Source organism: Stenella coeruleoalba (assembly GCF_951394435.1).
Source record: "Stenella coeruleoalba genome assembly, chromosome: 8".
NCBI lineage: Eukaryota > Metazoa > Chordata > Mammalia > Artiodactyla > Delphinidae > Stenella > Stenella coeruleoalba.
Window position 1 is genome coordinate 98,195,742 of NC_137154.1, and position 26,906 is coordinate 98,222,647.

Consider the following 26,906-nt stretch of genomic DNA (forward strand, 5'->3'; position numbering starts at 1 on the left):
AAAAATCAACCAGTAATTAAGTCCAGACATGTTTCTGGCTTTATGAGGGCATATCTGACACCCTTGTGTCAAGAGGAAAAGGACAGCCTTTTCCTCATGTGCTTTGACAGGAAGTATTAGAAAATTCTATAAGGAACAGTATTCTTCTAGGTGAAAACAAACGTGGGAAACTATTAACAAGCCACAGGCTAGTTCGCACCTTCCAAGGGAGGCCCAGAGACACCTTATATGCACTTTCCTTGGGTTTTCTTAAGGGGGTACAGACAGATCAAGTGTCACTCTAAAGCAAGGACAAGACGTTAGCAGGAAAATCAAATGCTTAGACAGCCTTGGAGCCTTAAATATAAAAACTTGAAGTCCCTAGAGGGAATCTTATGGGGAAGAAGAGAGAAATCAGACCAAATACTCAGAAGTCTTGGTTTGTATTCTCAGTTCCGCCACTCACTCACTGTGTCATCTCAACCAAACTCCTCAATTCTCTATTTTGAAAAATGGTACGAGGCAACCTCCTGATGCCCTGCTCCCATACATATCAATATATTCAAGAAGCGTTTATGGAGAACCTTCTATGGCCCTACAGCCACACCAGCCGGTAGCAGAGACAGGGCTACCTCTCACATCTCACGGTTTCAATGCCAGAAAACCCTCACCATCAGTGCTGCTCACATTCGCCTTCTGATACCTGGAGACCTTGTTAGACATACCAGAAGCTCCTCATTCCAGTGAGATTCTCATTTAATCAATCTGGAGCAGATCCTACCCATCTGCTGCTTTTTAGCTGGGGGCCCAAGGCATTTATAACCTCAATTTGAGAAAGAGGACACTATATCCTGCTAAACTCTACAAGGAAACAATATTTCTCTCAGTTTTTTACTCTCTTTCTACCTGTTAAAATAGCTAAAATATTTGACAGACATTTTTGATGGATATAATGTTCCCTACCCAAACTATCAACACATTTCAGAGTACTAACGCTAATTTCAATTAGAACCAGTAAATATTATTTCCTTTACAATTTTCTAAACATGGCAGACTAACCTCTGTTTTCTAAACATAAGTCTACCTGTATTTTGCTGTGTGTCCCCAGAAAAATGAAATAAAGTCTATCTCAATTTGTCCAGTAAATGAGAATTAAATACCAAAAACTGTTCATTTGCATACTCTCACCCCCACTAAGATCATATTCTCTTTAAACACAAGGCTTTATCTTTCACATCTGATCATATCTTAGAGCGGTGCACACTAGATGGCTAGATAAATAAAGAGATGGATGCTGGATGAATGACAGATGGGTAGATGGGTGGGTGGATGGATACACAGGTTTTTTAAATGAGTAAATCTGTGATCTAGTGAACTTTGCCCCCTGATAAGCATTAGAAATTGTTTCCAGAGTTAGAAATACATTCACAAGGGTTCAGCAAAAATTGCCTCATTTTAATTGTTTAATAAACTAGACAGGTGAAAACAAGGTGACGTCACTACACAGGAACATTTTAATATCTCTTGCACTCCCTCCTCTCCCCAAAAGCCCTGCCACTAGTTGACTTACCAGGACTACCCACGTGCAATAGAAAGATTTGTGCCACCAACACATCACTCACCCCTCTCCACAATCGAGGTGACACATGTGGTCCCCCAAATGTTCCACCGGGAGGTATTTTGGGGGCAGCTAACTAAGACGGGGGCTTCCAGAGCGGATGGAGGAGGTGAGACACATGAGGTCACAGAGCCACTGCCTCCCCCTTTCAAAAGAAACCAGTCTGCTCTATTTATTTCAGAATCCAGAGGAAGTTGACAGAGTGTGAGAGCAGCACAGCACAATATGTGGTGGAGGCTTTGCAGCTTGCTGGCTTGGTTCCCCTTACAAGGTAAGGACTCAGAGCTCATGTTTTTTGATGTTCAGTTGACCTAATGTTTGGGCACATCTATCTACCAGTCAGTCAACTGCTCTCACGGAGGACCAACTGCAGAAGCAGCTCAGGTAAATCTGCCACTTCCCACGCCACGCCGAAATCACATATCTGAGGGATGTTACTGGATTTACTGAATCTCTTGTTCAGTGGCTACAGGGTCTAGAAAGGGCCATTGTAGTGTGTGTCTCTGTGGAATCTGTGTTATGGCAAAGTGTAACAAGCTTATGGGCTCTTTTAAGGGTATACCAGTTGAAAGGGCATCTGTTTGGGAGTTTTAAAAACTTCCTTGTTGTATAAGCCTTAGCCAAATAATTTAATTTCTCTGAAACAGTTTCCACATCTTGAAATGAAGATGATAACAATGTTTGATCTACCAAACTCTAGATTGTTATAAGGATCAAATCTCAAATGTGAAAGTACTTTGAAAGTGGCAAAGCGCTATATAACTCTTAATTCGTTCAGATCATAAGGATCCCCGTGAAAATTTGTGCTTATTTTTTGAGTCAGTTATACTTTACATTTCATTATAATTTTCAAATGTGATTTTTTGATGCTTAATTCTAATGTAGTGTTTTGAACATCAAAGAAAGACACAGTTACCTTTTTAGCACAGGTCAAATTATTCCTACCCAAAAGTGGGGGCAGGCTGTATTGTCCCTGAATCTCTGATTGCAACTTGTATCATTTTCTAGCAAAGAAAATTACACATATACAGTGTTGCTTGCTTGTTGAACGTTTGTTTCCAAAATTGGATGTATTGTTGTGTTCTAAGTAAGGCAGCTGTCCTTCTAAATCTTCATTCACCACAGAACTGCATCTGAAGAACAGTATTTTTAAAAACTAGATGTCCTCTTTTACATAGTACTTCAATTTCCTATCTTATACACTTCAATTAGTGCCCTCTGTTTTGGTCCCTGCATCCTGAGGCACTTAATAAAGATTCCATTTTTGTAATAAATAATAGTGTCTTCAATAAGTGTCTTGAAGAAGAGCTAATACCTTCAAAAAAAGTACATTTAGATGGCTAAAATTAGAATGCTTTCAATTATTCCAAAGTTTAAAGCCTTTAACTGACCTTCACTTTTTCAGCACTCGAGTTATTCCCTTATAAAAATAGCTCACAGAAATAATGTTTTAAATAAAAAACTGCAATAATCATGTCCTAAGGTAAACCTGAGATAAGTCTTTTAGGATATAAATTATTCAAATACTATTTATAAAGAAAGGGGAGAAGTATATTTATTGTATCGTGCACAGTGCTGAGTACTTTGTTATTTCATTTATCCTAGCAAAAATACTGAGGTATATTTTATACTGAGGTATTTTTATATCATATCCCTAATTTACATATGATAAAATTGAGGTTACAAGAAATTAGACAACCTGCCCAAGTTTTCACAGCTAGTAGATGACAGTGTAAATATCGGCAAAGCACACAGTAAAAGTATTATCTCATGAAAGCTTTCAGTGAGTGTGTGTGTATTGGGTTGTGATAGAAAATGTGTTTCTTAATGTGGATCAAAAATTTGAAAGCTATAATTTACACAATTTGGAAGATTCATTCTTGAAAAATCCCAAACTGAACCCTCATCCAAAGGGCCAGCCAGAGGGCGTCTAGGCTCAATGGTATTTGGGAACCAACTGCCCACTCTATCCTAAGCTTACTCACGCCCATCAGAGTCCCAAACGGGAAAGGAGCTGACCATGTTGCTTTTTCATCAGCAAAAAGGCAGCAAATTAGCAGTTTGGGCAACATAAATTACCAGCTGCTTTTAGCTAACTGAATTATGGGAAGATCACTATACCTTCTTCCCCTGCACAACTTCTATGGGTGCCAAAAACTTATAGCCCCCCCGCAAAAAAAAAAGTCCCATAATCTTGGAGCCTGCCCTCTTTTCAAGGCTCCTACTGGCAGCCCCTAGGGTGGGTGACACACAGGAAGAATGGAGAATTTTTCAAATTCTTCCCATTTACCTATATTGCAGATGATGAAAAGCTACCAATTTGCACCCTCTATTCTGGTTGTTTAGTGGAGAGTAGGATGCAGGAAACAAAGAACAGCTGCAAGTTGAGTAGGGTCCTCCTGATACTTCCTTTGACCCGGAAGGAGTCATCCATTTACTGACATGTTGTTGAGACGGATTCTTTAAAGCTATACTGGGAATCATTTGATTTTGAGAAAGTCTGATTCATTGGCACACTCGTAATTTTCTCTATCAAATCTATCTAAAGAATAATAATAATGCCTTTTTGTAATGATCTGAATCGAAGCATGTTTTGCCTGCTAACCTCATAAGAGCCAAGCAAATACAGCTCTGGTTTGAGAATTAACTCACTGTGTGTCTCTGGTTTTAACCTAGCTCATCTTTATTATTTAACATAACCAAATGAGCTTCCTATTAAAATATTTATTACTGAGTATATACATTTACTCATGATTAGCCATTGATTGAACAAATACTTAAAATGTTACTTTGCGTTAGGCCCTGGGAATATAAAATGAATGACTAGCAAACAACTTTTGTATGAGGAGTCTGTAGTCTATCCACAGAGACATACTTGTAACCAAAAAGGTAATGTGTGAAGTGCTGTAAGAGAAGTTTAATGGAAGCCTTTGGGATCTGGAGGAGAGAGGAGGTTACTGAGGGGAGGGAGAGGCTAAAGGCTGCTTGGGCAGCTTTGACAAAAGTGGTGTCACTTGACTTGAGCCTTGAAGGAGCTAAGAAAGGCATTCCAGGCTGAGAACAGCATGGACAAAGGCAAAGTATCTTCTTGAGCCTGGAACTTTCTGGAAACAGCAAGTAGCCATTTGCATGGAGCGTCTGGAAGGGAATATCGGCAAATGAACTGGAGGAAAAGATGGGAGTCAAGTTATCTGGAATTTTGACCTGATTCCTACAGGCAGTGGGAGCCGTAGCAAATATTCTAATGAAGGAATCAAACGATCAAATTTATACATTTTAACCGTAATTCTGAAGCAGACGAGGATGATAAATTAGAGGGAGTAGAGGCTAGAAGGAGGTTATTGCAATGGTCCAAGAAAGAAACAATGGAGGCAGTGAGAGTAGTGAAAAAAAGAGGAATGAATTGATTAAAGAGATGTTTTGGAGAGGGAAGACGCTGGGGTGCCTTTCAGATACCTGGCATGCAATGGCTTGGGATGACACCGAGGGGTACAGGGAACTACCAGAACCGAGCAGGTGGTGTGTCTGTGTTTGGTGTGTGTGCAGCACAAGGGACAGTACAAATGATGAATTCCAAGTGGACGTGTTGAATTTGGGGTCCCTGCAGGACAGACTGGCTCTCTTCTGGAGTTTTAAAAGTTATTGCATGCAATAATTGGGCTACTAAGAAAAAGAAAGAATATCTCACTCTTTCTTCAGTCTGCCATGATGACCTAGAGTAGGGTGGACACACTGCAACTCCCCAAACCTTCGGAAAAACCAAGGACTCTTAGGAACTGCACAGGTTTTATCTACGGGTGCTTTGGTAGGTAGCTGTGACTGCCGCTTGCCCTTCAGCTTAAGGGTCCGTCACGTGTACTTCGGCGCGAAGCGATTCCACTCATAGGACAACTGGTTCACACGGTGGGGGTTGGAGACGATGGTGAAGGTCACAGTTTCCCTTTCCATGTATAAACCAGTCACACAGTCACAGTCTATAGCTCCAGACTTAACTAGCGGCCTCGTAACACATGGCTGTGCGTGGATGGATAAACCCAGTCGTGGAGATAACGACCAAGCCCAGCAGTCAATAATCCACTCAGTAAACATGACGTACCAGCAGTGAGTGGTGACCTTCCAGGAGAGACATCACAGCGATTCATTCTCAAGCTCTGTATGTCCAGCATTTGGGAGTCACGTCGGGCTCGTCTGTGGGTGAGAAGTCTGAAGCCCAGACAGGGAGAACTAGCAAGTAGGCACAGGGCACTCAGGGTCTACACTAGAAAGCCTAAGGGTGAATAAGGATATACATGTCTTTAGAACCTGTAGGGGAGGAAGTGGTGAGCAAAGAAGATACCCCTCACCCCATCCCTCTGACAAAAAAGGTGAAAGTTTGGCTCTAAACTTAGGTGAAGAAAGATTTTAAAGACGAGTTCCACTGTCGTTTTCAATGGCAACAAAAGGGTCATGGGGAACTTTTTTCTTAGAAGACGTGTCATCAAAACTTAGGTACCCATGTGCCCCTCTTCCACCCTTTGACGTGACTTAGACACATTAGACAATATTTTTAAGCACTACCACTGAAGCAATAGGGCTCAGTGGCTTCTCACTGGGCTAGTCTTCCTTTCTACAAGGATTTCCTGTCTCTGAATCAAACACGGGGTCTACATGACAGCACTGCAAGATAATTAGGCTTATAAAGCCAAAAGCAAGGCTAGGAGCCAAGAGTAGAGGAAACGACAGTGTTCTATGCCTCAAACACAGCCCTTTCCATCTGGAACTCAGGCACCTATTCTTGTGGTCAGTAGCCTGATCCTGAACTCTCAAAGGCAAGAGCGAACACTCATCTCGGGAGATAAACTTCTTTAGCATATGCTAAAAAGCCATACTACCTTTTAGGACAATTTTTAAGACACTGTGAGAATCAAATGACATTATTTAATTCATAAGCATGCCTCCCAAGAAAAAGACAAGGATGATATACACCTTTAAAATGGGAAACATTTATTCATAAACAGGCAGCAGACAACTCTCGCCACTCCCTTCTCCCCAGATGTGGGCTTCCTGTCTAGACAATCATTTTACCAAAGGTAAGAACACGGGCAAAACTTCTCAGTGTCAATTTCTGGCCCGAAGGATGAAATCAGGGGATGTTGCTTAACACTAGTTTTTATTCTATCATTTATTTATGTAGTAACTTCCCTCCTGCCTCTCAGTATTCTTACTAACAATAGGAGAGCATAGATATGTATCCATTGCCTGCTAAATTATAGTGTCATCATGAAAGCTGGCATTAAACCATTACTTTCCAAGCTCACACTGTGATAGTTTCTGTAAGGAATGAATTTTAGAGAAATAGAAAACATAGTTATTGCCCTCTGGAAACTTCAATCTGTTTGTGGGAAGCAAGATAAATGCACGAGAACTAGAGAGTAAAGCAAGAATCATGATGGAACAAAGCAATGCAAGTTAGGTCTAGATTCAGATTCTTGGTTCAAAAGCTGCTTAACCTTGGAAGAAACTGCACTGTCATTTCAAAGCATCTCTACTAATATTAGCCTTATTACTCAATTATAGGTTGATTTTATAGATGAGAATATTTCCAAACGACCTGCCTAAGCAGGATTCTGGCCTATGACTCAATGCTTTTTTGAAAATAATCTCTTTTTATTGATTCCTTGTTGTTCATCACAGTATTGGCTGATGATATGAGTGGTTTTCCCTTTGGACTCAAACAAACTGTTTTCCCATGGAAGTCAATATGAATACAATACAGTAATTCTGGGCTCTTAGTGCCAGAGGCCAGGTTGAAATTAATGACCGAGGAATGGAACAAACTAAAAAGTCTGCACCAGTTAATTCCCAGAGCTCTCCAAAGCGCTTTTCCTAATATTTGAAATTTATCACAAGGAAATAAACTCCCTTCTTGCTTCTCTTTTTTTATTTCTTTTTTTTTTAAGGTTTAAGATTATGCAGTAAAACTCATTGCATTTGCGGTTCATATTTTATAACCTCACAGTATTCTTCTGTTTATGGAAGTGTTTGGTACCTTCACTGATAAGAATTGTCCTCAGGGAAAAAATTTTTTTAAATTTAAAACTTGAAGAAATAACAAATGGCAATAAATGTGCCAAATCGGCAGTAAAGCCAATTTATTTTTCTATCAGTTTCTTTTTTGGGAGGATAACTTTGTAGCTGCTTAGAACCAATTGTTTCTCATTCTCTGGGGTTTGTCATTTGGGGAAATTAGACTCTCACGTTTGCCTGGGGAAAGCGCTGCTGTGGAATATTAAATCGGAAGAGATCTGAGAACATCTTCCCTCTGGTGGAGAAGCCCTTCTGCAGGTGGGGCGTACCTCCTCACCGTGATGGGCAGCTCCATAATTTGCAAGAGCCCGATGGGAAATAACATTCTTTCTTAGAATCCAAGACCCCCAATTTGTACTTGAAGACACAAGTCGCCTGTTTTATAAACAGAGTCCAGAAAGGCTGAGTTTTCCGGGATCTCATCACTTAGGTAGTCTGACCTAGTTACGTGAGCATGGGCTTGCAAGCCTGCACACGTGGGCACAGATGCCAGCCCCAGGACCTCTATGACTTTGAGCCTCTACTCCCTCATCGTCAAGTGAGCAAAATAATTCTTCCTCTAGAGGGTTAGTTTGAAAGTTACGTTAAACATTGGTAACATGGAAGACACAATTCCCGGCATATGGCAGGGCAAATGCCTAATAGACATTCAACTGTCTTCCCATCAAAACCCACCCCTTCATTCGGATCTCTTTCGAGAGACATCTTTACTGCCCCTGCACACTGCGTTCCCTCCCTTCCTCGCATCTTTTGATGCTGACTTACGCTTTGTTTCTCTAAGAAATGTGTAGTAAATGACCAAATGATGAATACGGTTGCACTCAGTCTAAACCCCTGCCTCAGCCCGGGAGTGGCGTGGCCCGTGCCAGCCTGACTGTCCCCAATTCTCTTCCTCTGCAGAGGCCTTTCAGACCAACCACATGGAAACCGTCACCGTGGAGGAAGGCCAGACACTCACTCTAAAGTGTGTCATTTCTCAGGCGGAGACCACCTCCCTGCAGTGGCTGGCCCCGTCGGGCTTCACCATTTTCTTCAGTGAGCATTCCGGTAAGTGAAGGAAAAGTAAATCACCGCCAGGCCTCAACCTGAGGGATTTTCCAGACAGACAGGTTGGTGGGACAGAAAGCGGCCATGAGTCACCCAAACGGTGGGCTTGGCTCTGCCCACTGTGACATGTAAATAGCACCCAGAAGCTTATTATTTCACACGTGGCTGCTTTTACTGACAGGAAGTCTGAAATGGAAACCCCACCAAAATGGTTGGTTAAAGGGGGCTCAAATGACAGCGTACGTTTCCATCAACCCACCTCACCCCCATGTCACTTTTTGACTCTCAGCGACCATGAAAACCACCAATGGCATGATGACAGACGGGTAGCAGACTGACAGCCTGGGGGCCCTTGGTCCTCAGGCAGCAAACACATCACCCCGCATCTGGAGCCAGCTGCTTTGTTTTCCATCTGAGCAATCCAAAGCCACATCTCAAAGCCCCTTCCAGATGGCTCCCCTTCTCTCGTTGGTCTTAACAAAACCTTTAGATCACTAGGCGACAGGAATTGACAGGACGCATTACTTTGAAAAGGAGGGCAATCTTCCTCTCTCAGAAATACACATTGAGTCTTAGATGCCTGAGATGGAAGAGGACTCTTTGTTCCCCCAATTTTAGTAAGATATAATCGACATACAACATTGTATTAGTTTAATGTGTACAACATAATGATTTGATGTATGTATACATTGGAAAATGATACCACAATAAGTTTAGCTAGGATCTGTGACCTCATGTCGTTACTTTTTTTTAATAGTCTATTATAGTCTATTTAGTTCATCTCTTTGGGCAGGATTTTATGAAACCCTCCCCTTTATGAGACCATTTTATATCTCCATTTACTACTCCTAACTGTCAAATGTTTGGAAAAGTCTCCAACACAGCAAATGTCATTCTGCTTTATAAACGCAGAGCCTCTAAAAAAAATTTGATGTGCTTTGAAAATGTTATTAAATATTGACAGGTTCAATGTGAAATAACTATATTATTTTAAGCTAAATCAACTAGATTCCGATAGACTAAGTAGATATGAATTGTCAAAAGTTCTGAGAGGAAAATTTAAGTAGAGAGAATTCTGTTAAATAATGCTTTCCGTTGCTTTGTTTTGGGTAAACTGGGAGAAGATGGACGTTCTCAAATTTCTGCCACAGGATGCCTTGATCTAGCTTGGTGGTTCTCAACCAAGGGTACTTTTTGCCCTCTGGGGGACATTTGGCAATGTCTGGAGATAGCTTTGGTTGTTATAACTAGGGAGAGGCAAGGGGATCTGGACTCTAGTGAGTAGGGATGCTGCTAAACATCTCATAAGGCACAGTGTAGTCTCCCCTCCCAACAAAGAATTATGGACTCAAACGTCCATAGTGCTGAGACTGAGAACACCTGAATTCCAGCTCAGGTAACATCCGTGTCCCAGGACACACAACAATTATTCCAGATGAGAAACAACCTTCCTTGGTCAGCCATTCACAATTTAACTATTTTAGGCTTGTTCACATTATACATCTTAACATTAGAAAAAAGAAGCAAATAAAACCATTCATTTAAGGAGCCTCTGATTTGCTAAGCGACCTTTGACCTGAGATGGAAATCCCAGGTCAAGGTAGAATCAAAAGGAACACTTGCTATTGGCTAGAACTTCCTGGAGCTGTGGGGGATTTTATGTTGGGGTTTGTTTGTTTGTTTTGGCGATTCCTTAAACATTTGGAAGGACTAAGTCGTCATCTTTGGGACACTTCAAATAATAATGAACTTTTAAAAATTAAAAATAACAAGCACCTAGCTGGAGCAATGAATATCAGTGCATTTATTTTCCATTCTTCACATACACTGTGACAAGACAATCACAAATGAATCAGATTTCAAAGACATAAATCCTAGTGGGGCGTTTTCCGCAACGTAAAAAAAAAAATTATTTAATATCCTCCTGCAACCTGAACCCTTTGCCAGCACAGGGCTCTTAATTTCCTACAAGCACAAATAAAGCAAATTGCTTATTCCACAGATCCTAGAATCAAAATATTTCATTTCCTAAACTAACTTCGAACTATTCAAGGCCTCCAGCTGGCAACACCAGAATTTGGAAAGCAGCTCAGTTGAAGATGGGACATTTGTTCCTTTAAAGTGTGAAAATCAAAAGCTATTTCTGTGAATAATCAATCCACTGAGAGTCTGCATTCATCTGATCTCTCTCCTCATAATAGCTCTTTTCCCCTCTTGTACAGGTTTAAAAAATTCCAAATACCAGCTTCTTCATTACTCCTCCAATCAGCTCTCCATCAGCGTGCTGAATGTAACACAGCAAGATGAAGGCGTGTACAAGTGTCTGCATTACGGCAACTCCGTGAGAACAAAGGAAGTGAAAGTGATCGTGTTAGGTAGGTGTCCGAATGCCAGTAAACCCAGCCTGGGAACAATATACTTAGGAACGTGATACATCATTTTAAAACTTAATATTTTAGTTGAAAAACGTTGCCTAGAGCAAGGCATTTCCCGGGCGCCTTTGCCATCTTTTGAAAGGAAAACAGCATTTTGAGTGGCAAGCCCCAGACTAAAATGTGAATTTGTGAAATCTGTCTTTGGCATCAACTAAATTTTCTCTGCAGGGAACTAAAAGGAAAGAAAACTAGTACTGGATGAGCCGCGACTCTGTGTCAGGCGCTGTGCTAGTCTGCAGAGAATCAAAGACGAATTAGGCACAACGTCTGCCCACAAGGAGTTTGCACACTAGTTTAGGAAGGCACAAAACACATACGGACATCAAGCGGAAACTTCTGACAGCACATCCTAAGATGGCATGAGTTCAGATGTAACTGCACTGGACAATCAGCTCACGTCCTCTACAAAACAAGTTCCTCTCTTCTGCTGCGGGTGGGTGGGTGTGGGATTGGGAGGCATGGATAGGAAGGGACAGCTCCCGATGGGCTGGAACTTGCTCGGTTCTGCAGATGGTCAGCTGTGTTCAGCGTAAGTCTCACTACCTTTACCTTTTTGCTTTTCATGGCAGAACAGATCAATTAGAAACATTGCTTTTTATTGCTCTCTAAATAACATAAACCCACATGTCACACAAAGAATTTCTTAGGCTTCTCTTCTTGAATTATTAGTGTGGTACCTGCCGTAAAGTAAAGGCATGTTGACTAAGTCTCTGGGAAGGAGTGGCTCCCTAGGGCTTTTGAGAACCAATGTGACTCAGCTTAGGGATCACCTTCTCCCCACCTTACTGGCCACCCCAAATACCACTCGGGCTCAGACTGACTGTGTGCCCTACTGAGCTCTCATAACACCCCATGCCTACCGCTATCATTGCACTTAGCACTTGGCCTTTCAATGAACAGGTTAGGGGCTGAGCCCATCGCCAGACTATAGCTCCTTGGCGGGCCTTACCTTTTCCTTATTTGCATTGCTACCATCTAAGGCATCTCGTGCATACTTGGAACTGACCTCATAATGTCTCAATGGCGGATGAATGAGTAAATCAACATGAAAGAGTGCAGTTCTGGACCAGGGAAGAGGAAGAAGTAAGCCTAACTGAAAAGGATTTCCAAGACAGGAGTAGAAAAAGGGCCGGTGGGCCCTTTAAAAGAGAAATGCATCTTTGATGTTAGGAGGGGACAGAGGTAACGTTCGTTGAGGTGAGTCCTAGACTCATGAAAGTTTAGACCTGAAACAACGAGACCATAAACCAGTCATGTCACAGACAAGGAAACTGATAGAACCAAGAAGTTGTGGGATTTACCCAAGTGCTTACAATAGCTGGTGACAGAGACAGGACTAGAATTCAAGCCTCTATTCCTCACTTAGTGTTCTACCAGCCAAATACATTCATATATAACGTTTAATAATTACTGTTGTAACAAAGTCTGCCTGGGAATTTCTGGAGACTAATCACACACTGGGCAACAAACATTCTGATTACAGCCAGAGTAGCTTTCCAAGTACCTAAAAGCCCTTTAACTATATTCTGAGAAAGGTCAAGTAAAAAAATACGCCCATTATTTAGACCCCATCCCCTGCAATGATCCCTGCAGATTATTAGGCTCTGTGCTTTGCTGATATCTATAGACCAGCTAATTAAGAAAAGAAAAATCAATTTTCTTTTAGCAACTCCTGTCAAGCCAACCTTGGAAGTTTCCGTTAGAATGCAAAATGGAGAACATGTCCTACTGAAATGCTCCACTGTGAGAAGTAAGCCCCCTCCACGGATAACCTGGCTCTTAGGGGATGACATGGAGATCCAAGGTAAGTGAAGAAATGGCTCTCTTTCCTCCTTTGTTTTCCTCCCTGTTTATGTGCCTAAGGAATTTTTCAAGGTTCTGGCACCCTCTGGTGGCAGAAGGGGCCACCATTCAATATTTCATCAGTTGTTTCAAGACAACTTATCCTTACTAACCAATCGAAACCATGCCTTACTCTTGAAAGCCTTTACACAAATAACATGGTTACATGTTTTTGTTTAAAACAAGGTAGAAACCTAAAATGGAATATTTATTATGGCTTCATAACATTTCATAAAATAAAAGGTACAATATAGCTATTACCTCTGAGCATAAACTTTGTAGCAGGCATAAAATTAAAAATACCATTTAACAGGGACTTCTGTGGTGGCGCAGTGCTTAAGAATCCACCTGCCAGTGCTGGGGACATGGGTTCGAGCCCTGGTCTGGGAAGATCCCACGTGCCGCGGAGCAACTAAGCCTGTGCGCCACAACTACTGAGCCTGCACGCCCTAGAGCCTGTGCTCTGCAGCAAGAGAAGCGCACTGTAACCAAGAGTAGCCCCCGCTCGCTGCATCTAGAGAAAGCCTGCATGCATCAACAAAGACCCAATGCAGCCAAAAATAAATAAATAAAAAAAAATACATTTAACATAATACATGTAATTGGAACATATATGAACTTGCTTATACCGTGGAGTACTATGTCATACTGCCCACGACAGACAAAAATATTTTGGTAACAGAGAATCTAAGCTTTGAGCCTTTTAACTGAAGCAGGAAAACCAACTGTGGTGCTTGGGAACTATTTCTAGTTTGTTTACATTTCAACAGACATTCCATTCGATTTTATGTAACCATAGATTCAGTCCAGTGCCAATTCTGGACCTCTCCTTTAATTTGCCTTATTCATTCAACTTGAGGAAGGTCTTGGGGTCTTTGTGTTTCACAACATTAGGCTTTTCCCGTGTAAACATGATAAGCTTTGGATTTTTTTTTTTTCCAGTAGTGCAGGGTTTATAGAAACTTATCCACTCTTGTTCATCTGCTTCTCTTTGGAACTAGGGTCAAGCACGTCCCAGGCAGCTGGGGGAAGTTAGAGTGAGGTTAGAAGTCTAACAGGTTTGCCAAGATGTCAAGGCCATTGGTCTCTCAGAGACGCAAACACGTCCAACAGCATTAAACAGCCACAACCTCACACGCCTCTTTCAATTGCTCCATAGGTGAAACCCACCATGAATATGAAACTGATGGGAAGAAGTGTAATAGCACCAGCACACTCAGAGTCCACACATATGGCAAAAACTCAACAGCGAGCTGCATCGTCCGACACAAAGGCCTGCAAGGAAGAAAACTGGTAGCCCCTTTCCGGTTTGAAGATTTGGGTAAGAACCACCCATGACTGTCTTTAATTATTTTAAATTTACCTTTATATTACACTATCAAACAAAATTAAATGGGTTAGGGAAAGTCCTTCAGAGTGAGCTCAGGTCAACAAAGCTTTCTTTAATAGCAAATTCCTTTAATGATTGAAATGTCTCCCGCTAGCCAACAGGGTTGCAACGGTTCCAACACCGAGAGGAACCCCCGTTGTACAGAAAGCCTAGCAGAGTGCCATATGCAAACAGTGTCATGGCCGCTTTCTGATCATGACAGCTGGCATCGCTTGACCTTAAATAGTTTTATTGCAGTCATGTGTTTAGAGAGATCATGTGAAGCATACTACCTCTCTGTACTTAACCCAAGAGGAGACAATACTAACTGAAATAAATCTAAACTTGTCAATATCATTTTATGTTAATATAACACTCACGTAGTCACATTAAGTCATGATTATGCTTTAGATTTATTTTGTTACAACCGTTTTGGAGATTTCAGTTTACCCATGTTAATATTCTGAGCAGAGCACCAAAAAATAAGAATAAGAATAAGAAAAAGAAAAAAACATCAAACATTAAATGTGAAGAGGAGTTGCCTTCGTTTTCAGAATCCCTCTTCTCTGATTCCTTCACCAAAAGTTTAAGAAGTAATTTAAAAACTATATAAAACTTTTTGAGCCAAGAAGTATCCTATAAGAAGCAGCATGGGAACTTCCCTGGCGGTCCCGTGGTTAAGACTTCGCCTTCCAATGCAGGGGGCGCGGGCTCGATTCCTGGTCGGGGACCTGAAATCCCACATGCCTCACGGCCAGAAAACCAAAACATAAAACAGAAGCAAATTCAGTAAAGACTTTAAAAATGGTCCACATCAAAAAAGTCTTTAAAAAAAAGAAAAGAAGCATGAATCACACATCTATCATTAATAAGAGTCCGACCTTCATTACTTTATAAAAGTTCTTCTTAGTGAGAAAAGAGATTCCTGGAGGATAAGAATTCACTCACACTAGTGAAGGAGGAAGCTGTTGGGTGACAGTGCATTTGTTGAAAAAGCTCTTTATCAAATGAACTAACCCACGAGGAAAGGCACTTGTTAACGAGAACCTCTCTGTGGGAAAACTGTCACGCTGCCCTGTGGGCGCTGGCGCTGTGGCTAACAGCTCCTCGCTCACTACCCTGTGCTCGCCACCGTTCACTTTCTCATCAAACCAAAAGCAGGTCTTGAGGAAGCTGGGTTTAGAAGACTCAAGTACCCACAGACCAGACTGTACTGTAACCTGACGCAAATATTCCTACCTCTTTGTTTTTGGGGTTTTTTTAAAGATTTTTTTACTGTGGACCATTTTTAGTCTTTATTGAATTTGTTACAATATTGTTTCTGTTTTATGTTTTGGTTTTTTGGCTGTGAGGCATGTGGGATCTTAGCTCCCAGACCAGGGATTGAACCTGCACCCCCTGCATTGGAAGGCGGAGTCTTAACCACCGGACCACCAGGGAAATCCCTCCTTCCTCTTTGTCATTCATTCCGGTCCCCAGCCTCCACCCCCATCAGTGCAAGGGAGCATGTGGGGAATGTGAGAGGGTCTCCAAAGAGAAAATGAGGCTTTATTTATCTAAATGCTTCTGAAAGACTTTCGGATTTTAAATAAAAGAATCAACAATATCAAAAAAGCATATTTTTACTTGTCAGCAATTGTTCAAGCCATCTACAAAAATTACTGCTGAAGGGGAAATCACAGTTTCCCTTCCTTGATGGCCATAGTTCTATAGGACTAAAAATCATAGCCATAAAATGTTTCTAATAATAATAACAGGCTAAAACTTAACTTTTATTTATGATCTGACTGTCAATTATTTAGCACCACTGCCAGATCCCCAGTAAGTGTTCACAGAACAAGACCAGGATCACCTGTTGGTGCTTCCAACTGCCTATGAATATTTCTCTTTGACTATAGCTCCTACATTGACCAACAGATGCTCGAAATTTGACAAGTAAAAGTTTGCTAGCTGAGGATGCTCGGAAACATATTTACAATAAGGATTCTGACCCTCTCATCTCCACACTCTGCATGGTAGGAACAGTGTTTACTTATTTATTTTTAAAAGAATTAACCTACTTCATATAAAGAGAAATGGCATATTTTTATGGAAAAAATATATTTTGCAATGCCGAAAAATGGCACTGTTTTACATTTTTTAAATCTTTTTTTTTTTAAAGAAGATGTTGGGGGTAGGAGTTTATTAGTTTATTTATTTTTGCTGTGTTGGGTCTTCGTTTCTGTGCGAGGGCTTTCTCTAGTTGTGGCGAGCGGGGACCACTCTTCATCGCAGTGCGCGGACCTCTCACTATCGCGGCCTCTCCCGTTGCGGAGCACAGGCTCCGGACGCGCAGGCTCAGTGGCCATGGCTCACGGGCCTAGTTGCTCCGCGGCATGTGGGATCCTCCCAGACCTGGGCTCGAACCTGTGTCCCCTGCATCGTCAGGCAGACTCTCAACCACTGCGCCACCAGGGAAGCCCTAAAAATCTTTTTACTATCTGGTTTAATAGAAATAGGTTCTCATGACTTCTGCATTCAAGCTCTTGTAATATGTTGTTTTGCTTAAACTATATAAAAATATTAAGCCTCACACCAAGTTGGAAAAGGGAAAAGTATTTGAATAGCCTTTTCAGATAATTGTGGATACGCTTCTTCAACGCTACACTAAAACTCGACAAGAGGTAGTTTAAGGTTAGCTGCTCTGTGGACTCTAGAACCATGTCAATGAACTTTTCATACTCTTGTTACATTAAAATCCATCGAACAAATTTGCTGTTTAAATGATCCAGGCACTATTCCTAACATCATGCCTTGGTCATTTGGAGAATACTGATTCATTGGTTGATACAAATCTTTCAAATGTGGGCACATTTCAGTAACAAAATCACATCCATTAATATCATCACTAATCTCATCAGAAGCCTAAATATTTGGAACCTGTCAAGTTCACAGTGGTGGATACAGGTTTTCCAAAACTCTAACTTGAAATGTGGCTAGTGCAACTGAGGAAGTACATTTTTAATATTACTTGTTATTAATTTAAATTTAAATAATCAGTATAGCTGGTGGATACCATATTGGATAGCAGAGGTCTATAACATTCTAACCAACCAGGGAGATAAATCATCATGTACCAGTATCCACTTAATCAAAACAACATTCAGTCTAAATGAATCTATTTAGCAGTTTTGCTAAATAGAGGATAAATCAAATACAAACTCCAGTGTGTGTGTGTGTGTGTGTGTATATATATATATATATATATATATATATATATACACACACATACACAGACTATTGTACATATATGCACAATTGTATATATACACTATGGCATATACACAATATATACAATGTGTATAATATATATAGTGCATATAATATATATAACCTGTTCTGTACATAACTATATGGTTATCTGAATTCACATAGTGTACATTATTCTAGATCTTAGTCATGATTGACAAATTTTATTCTACATGTCCCCAGTAGTTGCCATATTATGCTCGTCTTATAATTTGCTTCCAGCACTTCTGTTCGACTTGCCTTCAAGCTTTTCCTTCTCTTCATTGCCAGCAGCTCTACTCTTTCTTCAGGTTTCTCTGGCTTCCTTGTGGCCACAGAGCTTACTTATCATCTATCTTACTATTTCTCTAGTGTTTCCTAAGTGGTTCTTCTTTTCTCAGAGCCCTTGGCACGTGATTCAGGCATATTTATAGTTTTCAAAAAACTTTAATGTTTGATTAAGAAAATAATTTTCAAAACCACAGAAAATTCTTTGATTAAATAAAAGGCTGAGAAACACTTGTAGATTCCATAAAGATATTACATATCAGTATCAATATTTGTAAATTAATAGGCACCATTTTTATAAGCTCCGTGGTTACAGGCCTGTTCGTTGACTGGTCAAATCTATGCTAAGCTGAACCTCTGGAAACATTCCTAAACATTGTTTTATATCATACAATAGCATGTAGTAAGCACTGTGCTTAATAAATAGCCAGGTGTTGTGCTAAACATGTTATTCAAATGAAATCATTTATTCTCACCAAAAAACTCCAAGAGGTACATGTGTTAGTATCTCCATTTTACAGGTAAGAGAAAACTGCGCATATGAGAGATTAGGAACCTTGTCCAGACTCACTCAGCAGCAGGCAAGGAGTGGCACTGGAATTCAACCCAGTCTGAGACTGACTCCAAAGCCACCTAATAAATAAGCAGGTAGATATGTGCTTGGATAGATAGACAGAGGGATTGATAGGTAGATGGATACAGATAAAGGTGGCGAATAGTCTTTGCCCACCACTGCCGAAGGCACCACTCCATGGAGGTCCAGCCCGCTGCACTTCTAAGCCAGGCAGCTTAGCAGATGGAAATCAATGGGACACAGATTCAAACACCAGAGCAAGAGCTGGAGAACACACAATTCTGAGGTTGCTGCAGAACCTCCACAAACAGGTAGCAGCCAGATACGTTCTCCAACCTATTGTACTGAGCACAATGTGGGTAAAATTGCTCTCTGTAGTTGCAGAATTTTGTTTTTCCCCTTTTCTAGTTACTGATCAAGAGACAGTTTCAGCTGCCCTGGAGACAAGCTCTCCATCCTCTCAAGACCCTCAGCAGTCCACTAGTACCGGTAAGTATCGAAAAACATTAAAACTTAAAAAAAAAAAAATTATGCCTCTTTGGGAAGGTCACTTTTCCAATTCTAAGTTTTCATTTTTTTCTTTTAATTTGTAATAAGACCATAGAGGACCCCTTGCAACTGACTCCAGCGTCATGGTGACCTGGAGAACACCCTATCAGTTAGTGGGATGGGCTTCAGGGTTACTAACACCTTGTAAGTTCTCTCTCTCTCTCTCTCTCTCTCTCTCTCTCTCTCTCTCTCTCACTCACACACACACACACACACACACACACACACACACACAATTGTGACATTTGAATTCCTCTGTGGTAAAAGGCAATGCTGAATTCATTTATAGGAGACTTGTTTTTCCATCTAGAACAGACCAAACACAAAATAAAGACATGGTAACAACAAAGAGCAAAAAAGCAGAATCTGGAGTTTTGGTGTTTGTCATTGAATAACAAAATCACCCTTGAAGGCTCACCACTTACTTGGTTGTCAAGAACTCAGATAGTTTTTGATAACAGGATTGAACTATAAATGGAGAATTTAGAACACCTGGATTATAATACCAGCTTTTTTAGACAGTAAAGCACTAGATGGTTAGCTCTGGGCAATGATCATATATTTAACTTATCTTTGTATTTTACCTAGCATAGCATCTGGCAATAGCAGATACTCACAAAATGCAGTGTGAATGAATGAATGCATGCATGCCGTTGTCAAGGCGCTTTGAGCAAGACAGGCCTCATCCAGAAAGGCATATATTCCTATATGTCCCCTTTCTGTTTCAAATAGTGTCTCTATAAAAATGCCATGTGGTGGGAGAAGTGCTTTCATATCACCATCATGTTCTTGGTTCTGAGTAGGAGATCACATTTTTAAAATGTTTATCGTGAATAATTCTGAAAAGTAAATGTTTAGGTTCTTTAAACACTGATAAGTACATATGTACCACACATACATACAGACTTTTTCTGCAGGGCGATGGAAACGGAAAATATTATGAAGCGGAACTACCACCTCATTTGCTTTAATAATCCAATATTTTTAAACATGTTTAGAATCTAGTTGTCTTTAAATTGGTTTACATCGCTACTGAATAACTCAATTTTCTCCTCTGCTTTTTCATTTAAGATTTAAGGAATATGGCTTCTAAAATTCCTTTCAGCTTTCAATTTCTACAATTTTATTACTGTTAATAATACCCATTTTCAATAGAAGGGGTGGTTTCATTCCCCTTGGGGTCCACATCGTGGCGCTGTGCAATGGGCTAAAAACCAGGAGACGGCAGAGGAAAATAAAAAAAGAAAAGGGAAGATAAACAACAAAATCGGAAAAAACGATCTCATTTTTATAATTTCTCTTACCTAGCAAGAATCATCATAGTACATCCCACTTCTAAGGGGGAAGCAAGCATAGGTTTGAATGACAACTGAGCTGACTTTCAACATAAAAATCATTGCTCTGTGCATTTCGGGCTACGGGTTTTCTATCCATCAGGCTTGGGATGCCATTCTTCAGTGTTCACTTGCTATCCTGAAGCACCTAAAACCGTCTCAACTGGAAGGCCTGATTCAGGAAGGAAGCATAAAACGCTGGTTGAAATTTGGGGTTCTGAGTCTCAGCATTGGCTCTGCCACTTATTTGCTGTAGGACTTTAGACCATTTACTTAACTCTTCAAAACCTCTGTTTGCTCAGAGCTGTAGTGAGAAGGAATATATACCAAATGGTCAGTTTAAGGCCTGGCACAGAGTAGTGGTCAATAAACATTTACCTTAAAAAAAGGCAAACTGATCCTGACCACTTGCAACTATTTTTGGAAGACGTCAGTATGAACTAATGACCTCGTTGTTGTTTTTTTTAATGAGGATCACTTAATTTGGTTTCCAAAGCTGCTTTGGGATGACTCTGTGCATATATACACACTACACGGCACATACATAGTCATATGTATATATCATGTCTTACTTTCACCTTAGTTGCAGTAATGGAAGATTCTAGTACCTCAGAGATTGACAAGGAAGAGGAAGAACAAACCACTCAAGTCTCTCACTTGGCCACTGGTAAGTGTTCCCACCACTCATTTATTTAGCATGAACATTTGATGTTTTAACCTCTTAATCAATACATCCAATAGCCTTTTTCAGTCCTCATTATTTTTGACCTTTCTATTGGTCAGTCACTCCCTGTCCCTTTACTCAGTTGTCTCCCTGGCTTCCTTGACATACTCTGCCTGGTCCTGTTACTTTTGCTAACCGCTCCTTCTCATGTCCGTTAGCTCATGTCCCTTCCTCTTCTGACTTCTTCTATGTAGATTTGATTTTACTTCTCCATCCTTGGTTATTGCCTTAATGCTTAAAGAGTTTTCCCATTCCCAAGATTGTTTCTGTTGCCACCAGGCAGAAGATTTCCATACCTGCATTTCCAGAACATTCTCCAGAGCATTAGTCCCTGTTTCATTCCATTTCCCGCACATCTCTGGCTGAATTTTCGGTCATCTCCTCAAACTCAACATGTCTAAAAATTGAACAGCACTTTTTCCCACAAAATCAGCTTGTCCAAAGCATCACATAGGCCCCAAACCTTGGTGACATCCTTCACTCTTGTGCATGTGTGTGTGTGTGTGTGTGTGGACACCCACACACACACATAAAATCAATAGGTTCCCAAGGACTTTGGAGTCTTCTCTTTTAGGTATTTTGTCCACTATCACTGCCGCGTCCCCGAGGCAGAGCCTCATCGCGTCCTGCTGGAAGTATTGTAACTTTAGTTTCTCCCCTTGCTGTGCATTTTCAGCACCTACTATCAAAACATCCCTTTGCACTCTTCACACCTATGTTCAGAAAACTGCTCTGGTTCTCAGTCCACAGCACGGAATGTGAGCCCTCAACCCTCCATAAGGTGCTCTCTACCACCTACCTCTGCAGTCCTGTCTCTATAAGGTCCTGACCAGAATACACATTTTTCTCTGAAAACTTCATCCCATTTTGATTGCCATGCCCTTGTTTACCCTAACTGCCCTGATGAAAGGAAAAGTCCGCATCACTCCTCTCCTTACCCCTCCTTCAAGGCCAAGATCCTCACCGAGCACTTTCCTGACCAACTCAGGCACCACTCCTGCCTCAGAATCCCTGAACACGTCATTATATTAACACACGTGGGTCTAGAATTTGGCACAGATCTCTTAATCCTGTTTGTTTCTATTAACTTGTTTGTTTGCATATATAGACAACTCTCCCGAAAACATAGGGATTGTGCCTTATGCAGCTCTAAGCACAATGTTCTACGCGTAGCTGACACTCCTCAATGGCTTGTTGGTTGAGATGACAGGGACCGTGAATGACATTTAGCGAAATTAGAGCCCGTAGAATCAGAATTCTAGAAGGATGTTTAAGAGCTCATCTGGTTTATCTCCAGATGCCTTCATGGAGGACCGCATTTAACCTAGCCAAGATGAATGAAATTTCATTTTGTTTGCATAGTTTCACAAACTCCTTAACGATCTCTCTTGCTACTTAACTACACTTTGCTGAAAACTCATTCCTTACATCTAATTTGAATCCCCTGACTATAATTTAATATTCTCACGTTTCCACTAGAAATGAAAAATAACTAGCTCGATATCTATGTAACTTAAAAAACCTTTTTCAAATCATCCCACACAATTGCTTTGTCTGTTTGTATCCCTGCTTGCTTGTTTTCAGAGAATAAATGACACGAATCTCTTTACTTTCAGGGTAAAGCTCTCTGTCGTCTCTTCCTCTCAGCTGTGTATTAGCCTCTACTATATTTTGCAAATACTGTGTATATTCCTCAGTGACAAAAAAAAAAGAAAAAAAACAAGCCGCTGAACTGTCTAAAATCCTTTCATTTTCCTTCTAGAAGCGAATCGTCAGTTTGTGGGACTGACGAGGAAGAAGAGCGGCATCCTGCTACTGAGCCTCGTCTCCTTCCTCATTTTCATTCTCTTCATCATCGTCCAGCTCTTCATCATGAAGATTCGGAAAGCACATGTCATATGGAAAAAAGGTGAGTGGGCAGAGAACCTGACGGAGGCTACAAGATGCTCAAACAATTGGCCAGCCCAAAGGGAAATTCTGTCAATTAAAGCTTTTCCATTCAATGCTGTACTATCTATTTGATGAGTGTTGTCATTCAAATAAGCAACCGTTTGTTTTGCAGTAAACACAGGATGTGATTCTCCAGGAACTATAGTTACAGAGTGCACGACCAAGAGAAACTAGAGTAGCTCCAGGAATTGGCATTAAACTGTGGAGGCTTCTACTCACAAAAAGACAGCAAATAGCATATTCATTCATTCATTCATTCAATAAGCATTCATTGAGCACCTGCTGTGTACCAGGCACTCTTCCAGGCACTGGGAACACATCTGCCAACAAGACAGACCAAGTCCCTGCTCTTAAGGAGCTCCTATTCTAGGAATGGTCAATCAAAGGTTGAATATAATAGACTGTTTTGGGTCCCATTCTTACACTGTAAGAATGCACTCAGCCTCCGTCAACCATACGTTAGTAATTTTCCCTAAGCATTCCGATTTAAAAGTTTATTTCATTGGAAACAAAAACAAAATTACTTAGCTAGCATGGAAGATATCTACTAAAATACAGACTCAACACATATCGGAAACAGAAGGGACCTTAGAAGTTACCCAGAATAACCACCTGCTGTATTCATTCCCTAAATGTGTGCCAGGACTAAATTCCCTCTTTAATTCTGAGTGGTTACTTAGACCTGGGCTGTTCAATACAGTAGCCACAATATGGCTAGTCAGCATATGAACTGTGGCTAGTTGCTCTTGAGAGGTGCTATAAGGATAAAACACACACCCAACTTTGAAGGCTCAGTACACACACACACACACACACACACACACACACACACACACACACACGAATACATCTAATAATACTATACTGAATCTACTAGTTAAATAAAACATATTCATTTCACCTGCTTCTTTTTACTTTTTTTACCACTAGAAACTTTTAAATTACACACGTGACTTGCATTCTGGTGATCTTGGACACTGCTGATTTAGCCACGTATGGCTTGAAAACCTCTAGTAACAGAGAAATCATGATGTCCCGTGGCAAAATACTACATCTTTGAACGGCTATGACCCTCTTAAAAGTACCACTTCTCCTAGTTTAATATCAATGTCTCGAGATATTCAGATGCACTAACATTTTCATCATAAATATACCTAAACACAGGGTCTGGCTTTCCAGCTGTATCTGCACAATAGGCAAATGCCATACTATTGTTTCGAAATCTCCCGTTGATACTTCACCCCCATACCTCTTTAAGGGCTACTGGAATTGTTTCTTCCCAAAAGACAGTCCTTGATTCTAATCTGTGGTCATTTGACTTCCGCAGCTCTTATACTGCCTGGCACAGTGCCTGCAGGAATCATAGTAGAGAATAAAAAATGATTTGTTGAACGAATGAGGACATGAGGTATGGGGGAGGGAGCGATAAGCCCACTATGGTATAAAAACAGGTATGCTCTTACTCAAAACGTACAGCTCTGAATACAGATGATGCTCTGTGCACCAGAATTCAATAACCATTTTCTCTTCCTGCAGAAAATGAAATTTCAGAGCACACTCTAGAAAGTTACAGATCGAGGTCAAATAATGAAGAAACATCATCCCAAGAGAATAATAGCCAAAGTAAGTCAACTATGTGACCTGAGATTTGAAAAATGAGGTTAACTTGTTGCCTTTAATGAGGAGAATAAAATTCAAAGTTGGATTTTTAGCACAAGAAAAAGCAAATCACATAAATCATCTTGTAGAACTTGAGGAAATACTTCTTAAAAAACAAAAAGTAGCAGTTAAGTTCAGGTAGCTGGAGGTATGCCCCTTTGGGAAGCCATCCCTGAGATCTCGCTGTCACACACAGGTAGAACCCTCCTGTGTGCCGCAGTACCCTACATACACCTTCACAGTGAAGCACTTCCCACGCCAGACTCTCATGTTTGGTGGGTTAATTTAGCTACCACAGTACACCTCCAGGTGGTGAGCAACTGGATCTGCTCTATGTGGACCCCCAGATCCTAGCCTGGGGCTTGGCGCAGAGGGAGTGCTGGAGAAATCTGTGTTGAATAAATGAATATAAGGCTTAAGTAATTCAAGCAGAAATGTTTCAGGTCTTTTGGATGACTTCTGTGCAATTCTTCAAGCAAACTATGAAAAGAAGAGTCTAAAAGGAGACTCCGTGTGTGTGTGTGTGTGTGTGTGTGTGTGTGTGTGTGTGTGTGTGTGTGTGTGTGTGTGTGTGTGTGTGTACTCTTGACAAAGATCCAGTAGAAAGAAGCTAGGAATATAGCAAAACAAGAATCTTACACCTTCCAACCACTGTTTCCTCCATGCAAATGAACTTATTCCACCTGCCAAAAGTTGCAAGAAAATGCAGTGAGCTTTGCCACTAGTTCCTATTGGTTTTATTGAGGCTTTGTAAGAAGCATTTCTTTTACAACACCTCTGGCTTTTTTTCTGGTTTTGACCTAGCAGGGTGTGAAACGGAAAGAAAGACTAGCTGTAGTAGCAGGAAGAGGGGCACAAGTGAGAGGTCTGTGCGAGACCTGGGTGTGGGAGGGGAAAATGTGCGTCAGCTGCATACAGTCTGTTGTAGCGCAACGCGTGTTTCTATAACATCCATCTCCTCCCACGACTGGCAGGGGGAGAATGACGTCAGTATAACGTGTAATTGGGGTTGTTTCCTACGCCGATGCTCCCAGGCAAGGGCAACAGAAGAGTGGGAGAATTATAACCTTTAGCAGGAAAAGAAAAGCCCTCAGCTCAGCTACTGAACAAGAAGAAGCCCTTGTAATTCACCTTTAAGAAAGTTTAAAATGAGTATCTATACAGAAGAAATGAGCACAACATTGTAAATCAACTATGCTTCAATAAAATTTAAAAAACAATTAAAAAAACAAAAGGAGCACCTGCACTCAGGACTCCCTCCCCAGAAAGGTCTGCCCCCACCCTGACTCCCTGGCTTGCCACAGCTGTGGGAAGTTGCACTTTATCCTGGGCTCTGACCCCCACTTCCATCCTCCTTCCCTCAGCACCCTCAGATCCAGCATTTCAACTCTATTGTTTTTGCTCACTTAAAAGCTACCTTCTGGAGCTGTTTCCAGACTCCGTGTACAGAGTTGCATAGGCTTTCAGTGGGTCGCCCCAATCCTCTTTTTCCCACAAGCCCTCTTACTTTCAGTATGAAATTATGCTAAAGGCAATGTGTTTTTTTGTCCAGTGATACATATGTTATTTGATAGCAGAGATGTCTATATATTTTATTTCAGGTTTATGAGCATATAGTTTACATAAGAAGACATTTTAAAAATTAGACTATAACAGGGCGTTCAAGACCATGTATACACATCAGTGAATTTCAGGTTCGATTTTTTTAACACATTAACATTTGGACCTACAAATACCACGTGCAGTCCACGTGTTTCAAGTAAACGGGTGCAATGTTGTTCAAACTAAATGTTCGTGTTCGCTACGTTTTTCTTTCAGCTTCCCGCTCTAAGAGCTGCATGAACTACATCACACAGTTGTACTCAGAGGCAAAAACAAAGACGAAGGAAAAGGCGCAACCTTCAAAATTCAAAGGAGAGCTCACTCATATACCAGAGAGCATTGTGTAGCGCTCACTGCAACAGGAAATAGGATTTCAGGGCAGCCTCATCATCACCTCAGTGGAGCAGCCTGTGGGAAGGAGCATAATTACCATCACATGAAAAACAAAAAAAAAGTACAGTGAGTGCAATGCAAGATGGTGTCCTCCAAGTGTAATCTGCCCCGGACTCAGAGCAACAAATGAGGACTAACCCATGGACATAAAGCTTTGTAGTTAAAAAAAAAAAAGAAAAAGAAAAGAAGAGAAAGAACCTATTATGCCTG

General features: G+C 40.9%; 1 protein-coding gene across 1 annotated transcript; it reads left to right on the forward strand.

Annotated features, from left to right (window-relative positions):
* Nucleotides 1-1,807: 1,807 nt before the first annotated feature.
* On the forward strand, nucleotides 1,808-26,650 carry CRTAM (cytotoxic and regulatory T cell molecule; the record flags this gene model as incomplete). The annotated part of the gene is made up of 10 exons (XM_079930246.1): nucleotides 1,808-1,868; nucleotides 8,564-8,710; nucleotides 10,933-11,085; nucleotides 12,812-12,949; nucleotides 14,147-14,308; nucleotides 18,894-18,974; nucleotides 20,952-21,035; nucleotides 22,855-23,001; nucleotides 24,579-24,665; nucleotides 26,520-26,650. Exons 1-10 carry the CDS (start codon nucleotides 1,823-1,825, stop codon nucleotides 26,648-26,650), a joined length of 1,176 nt encoding a protein of 391 aa, XP_079786372.1. The 5' UTR covers nucleotides 1,808-1,822.
* Between the last annotated feature and the right edge of the window lie 256 nt (nucleotides 26,651-26,906).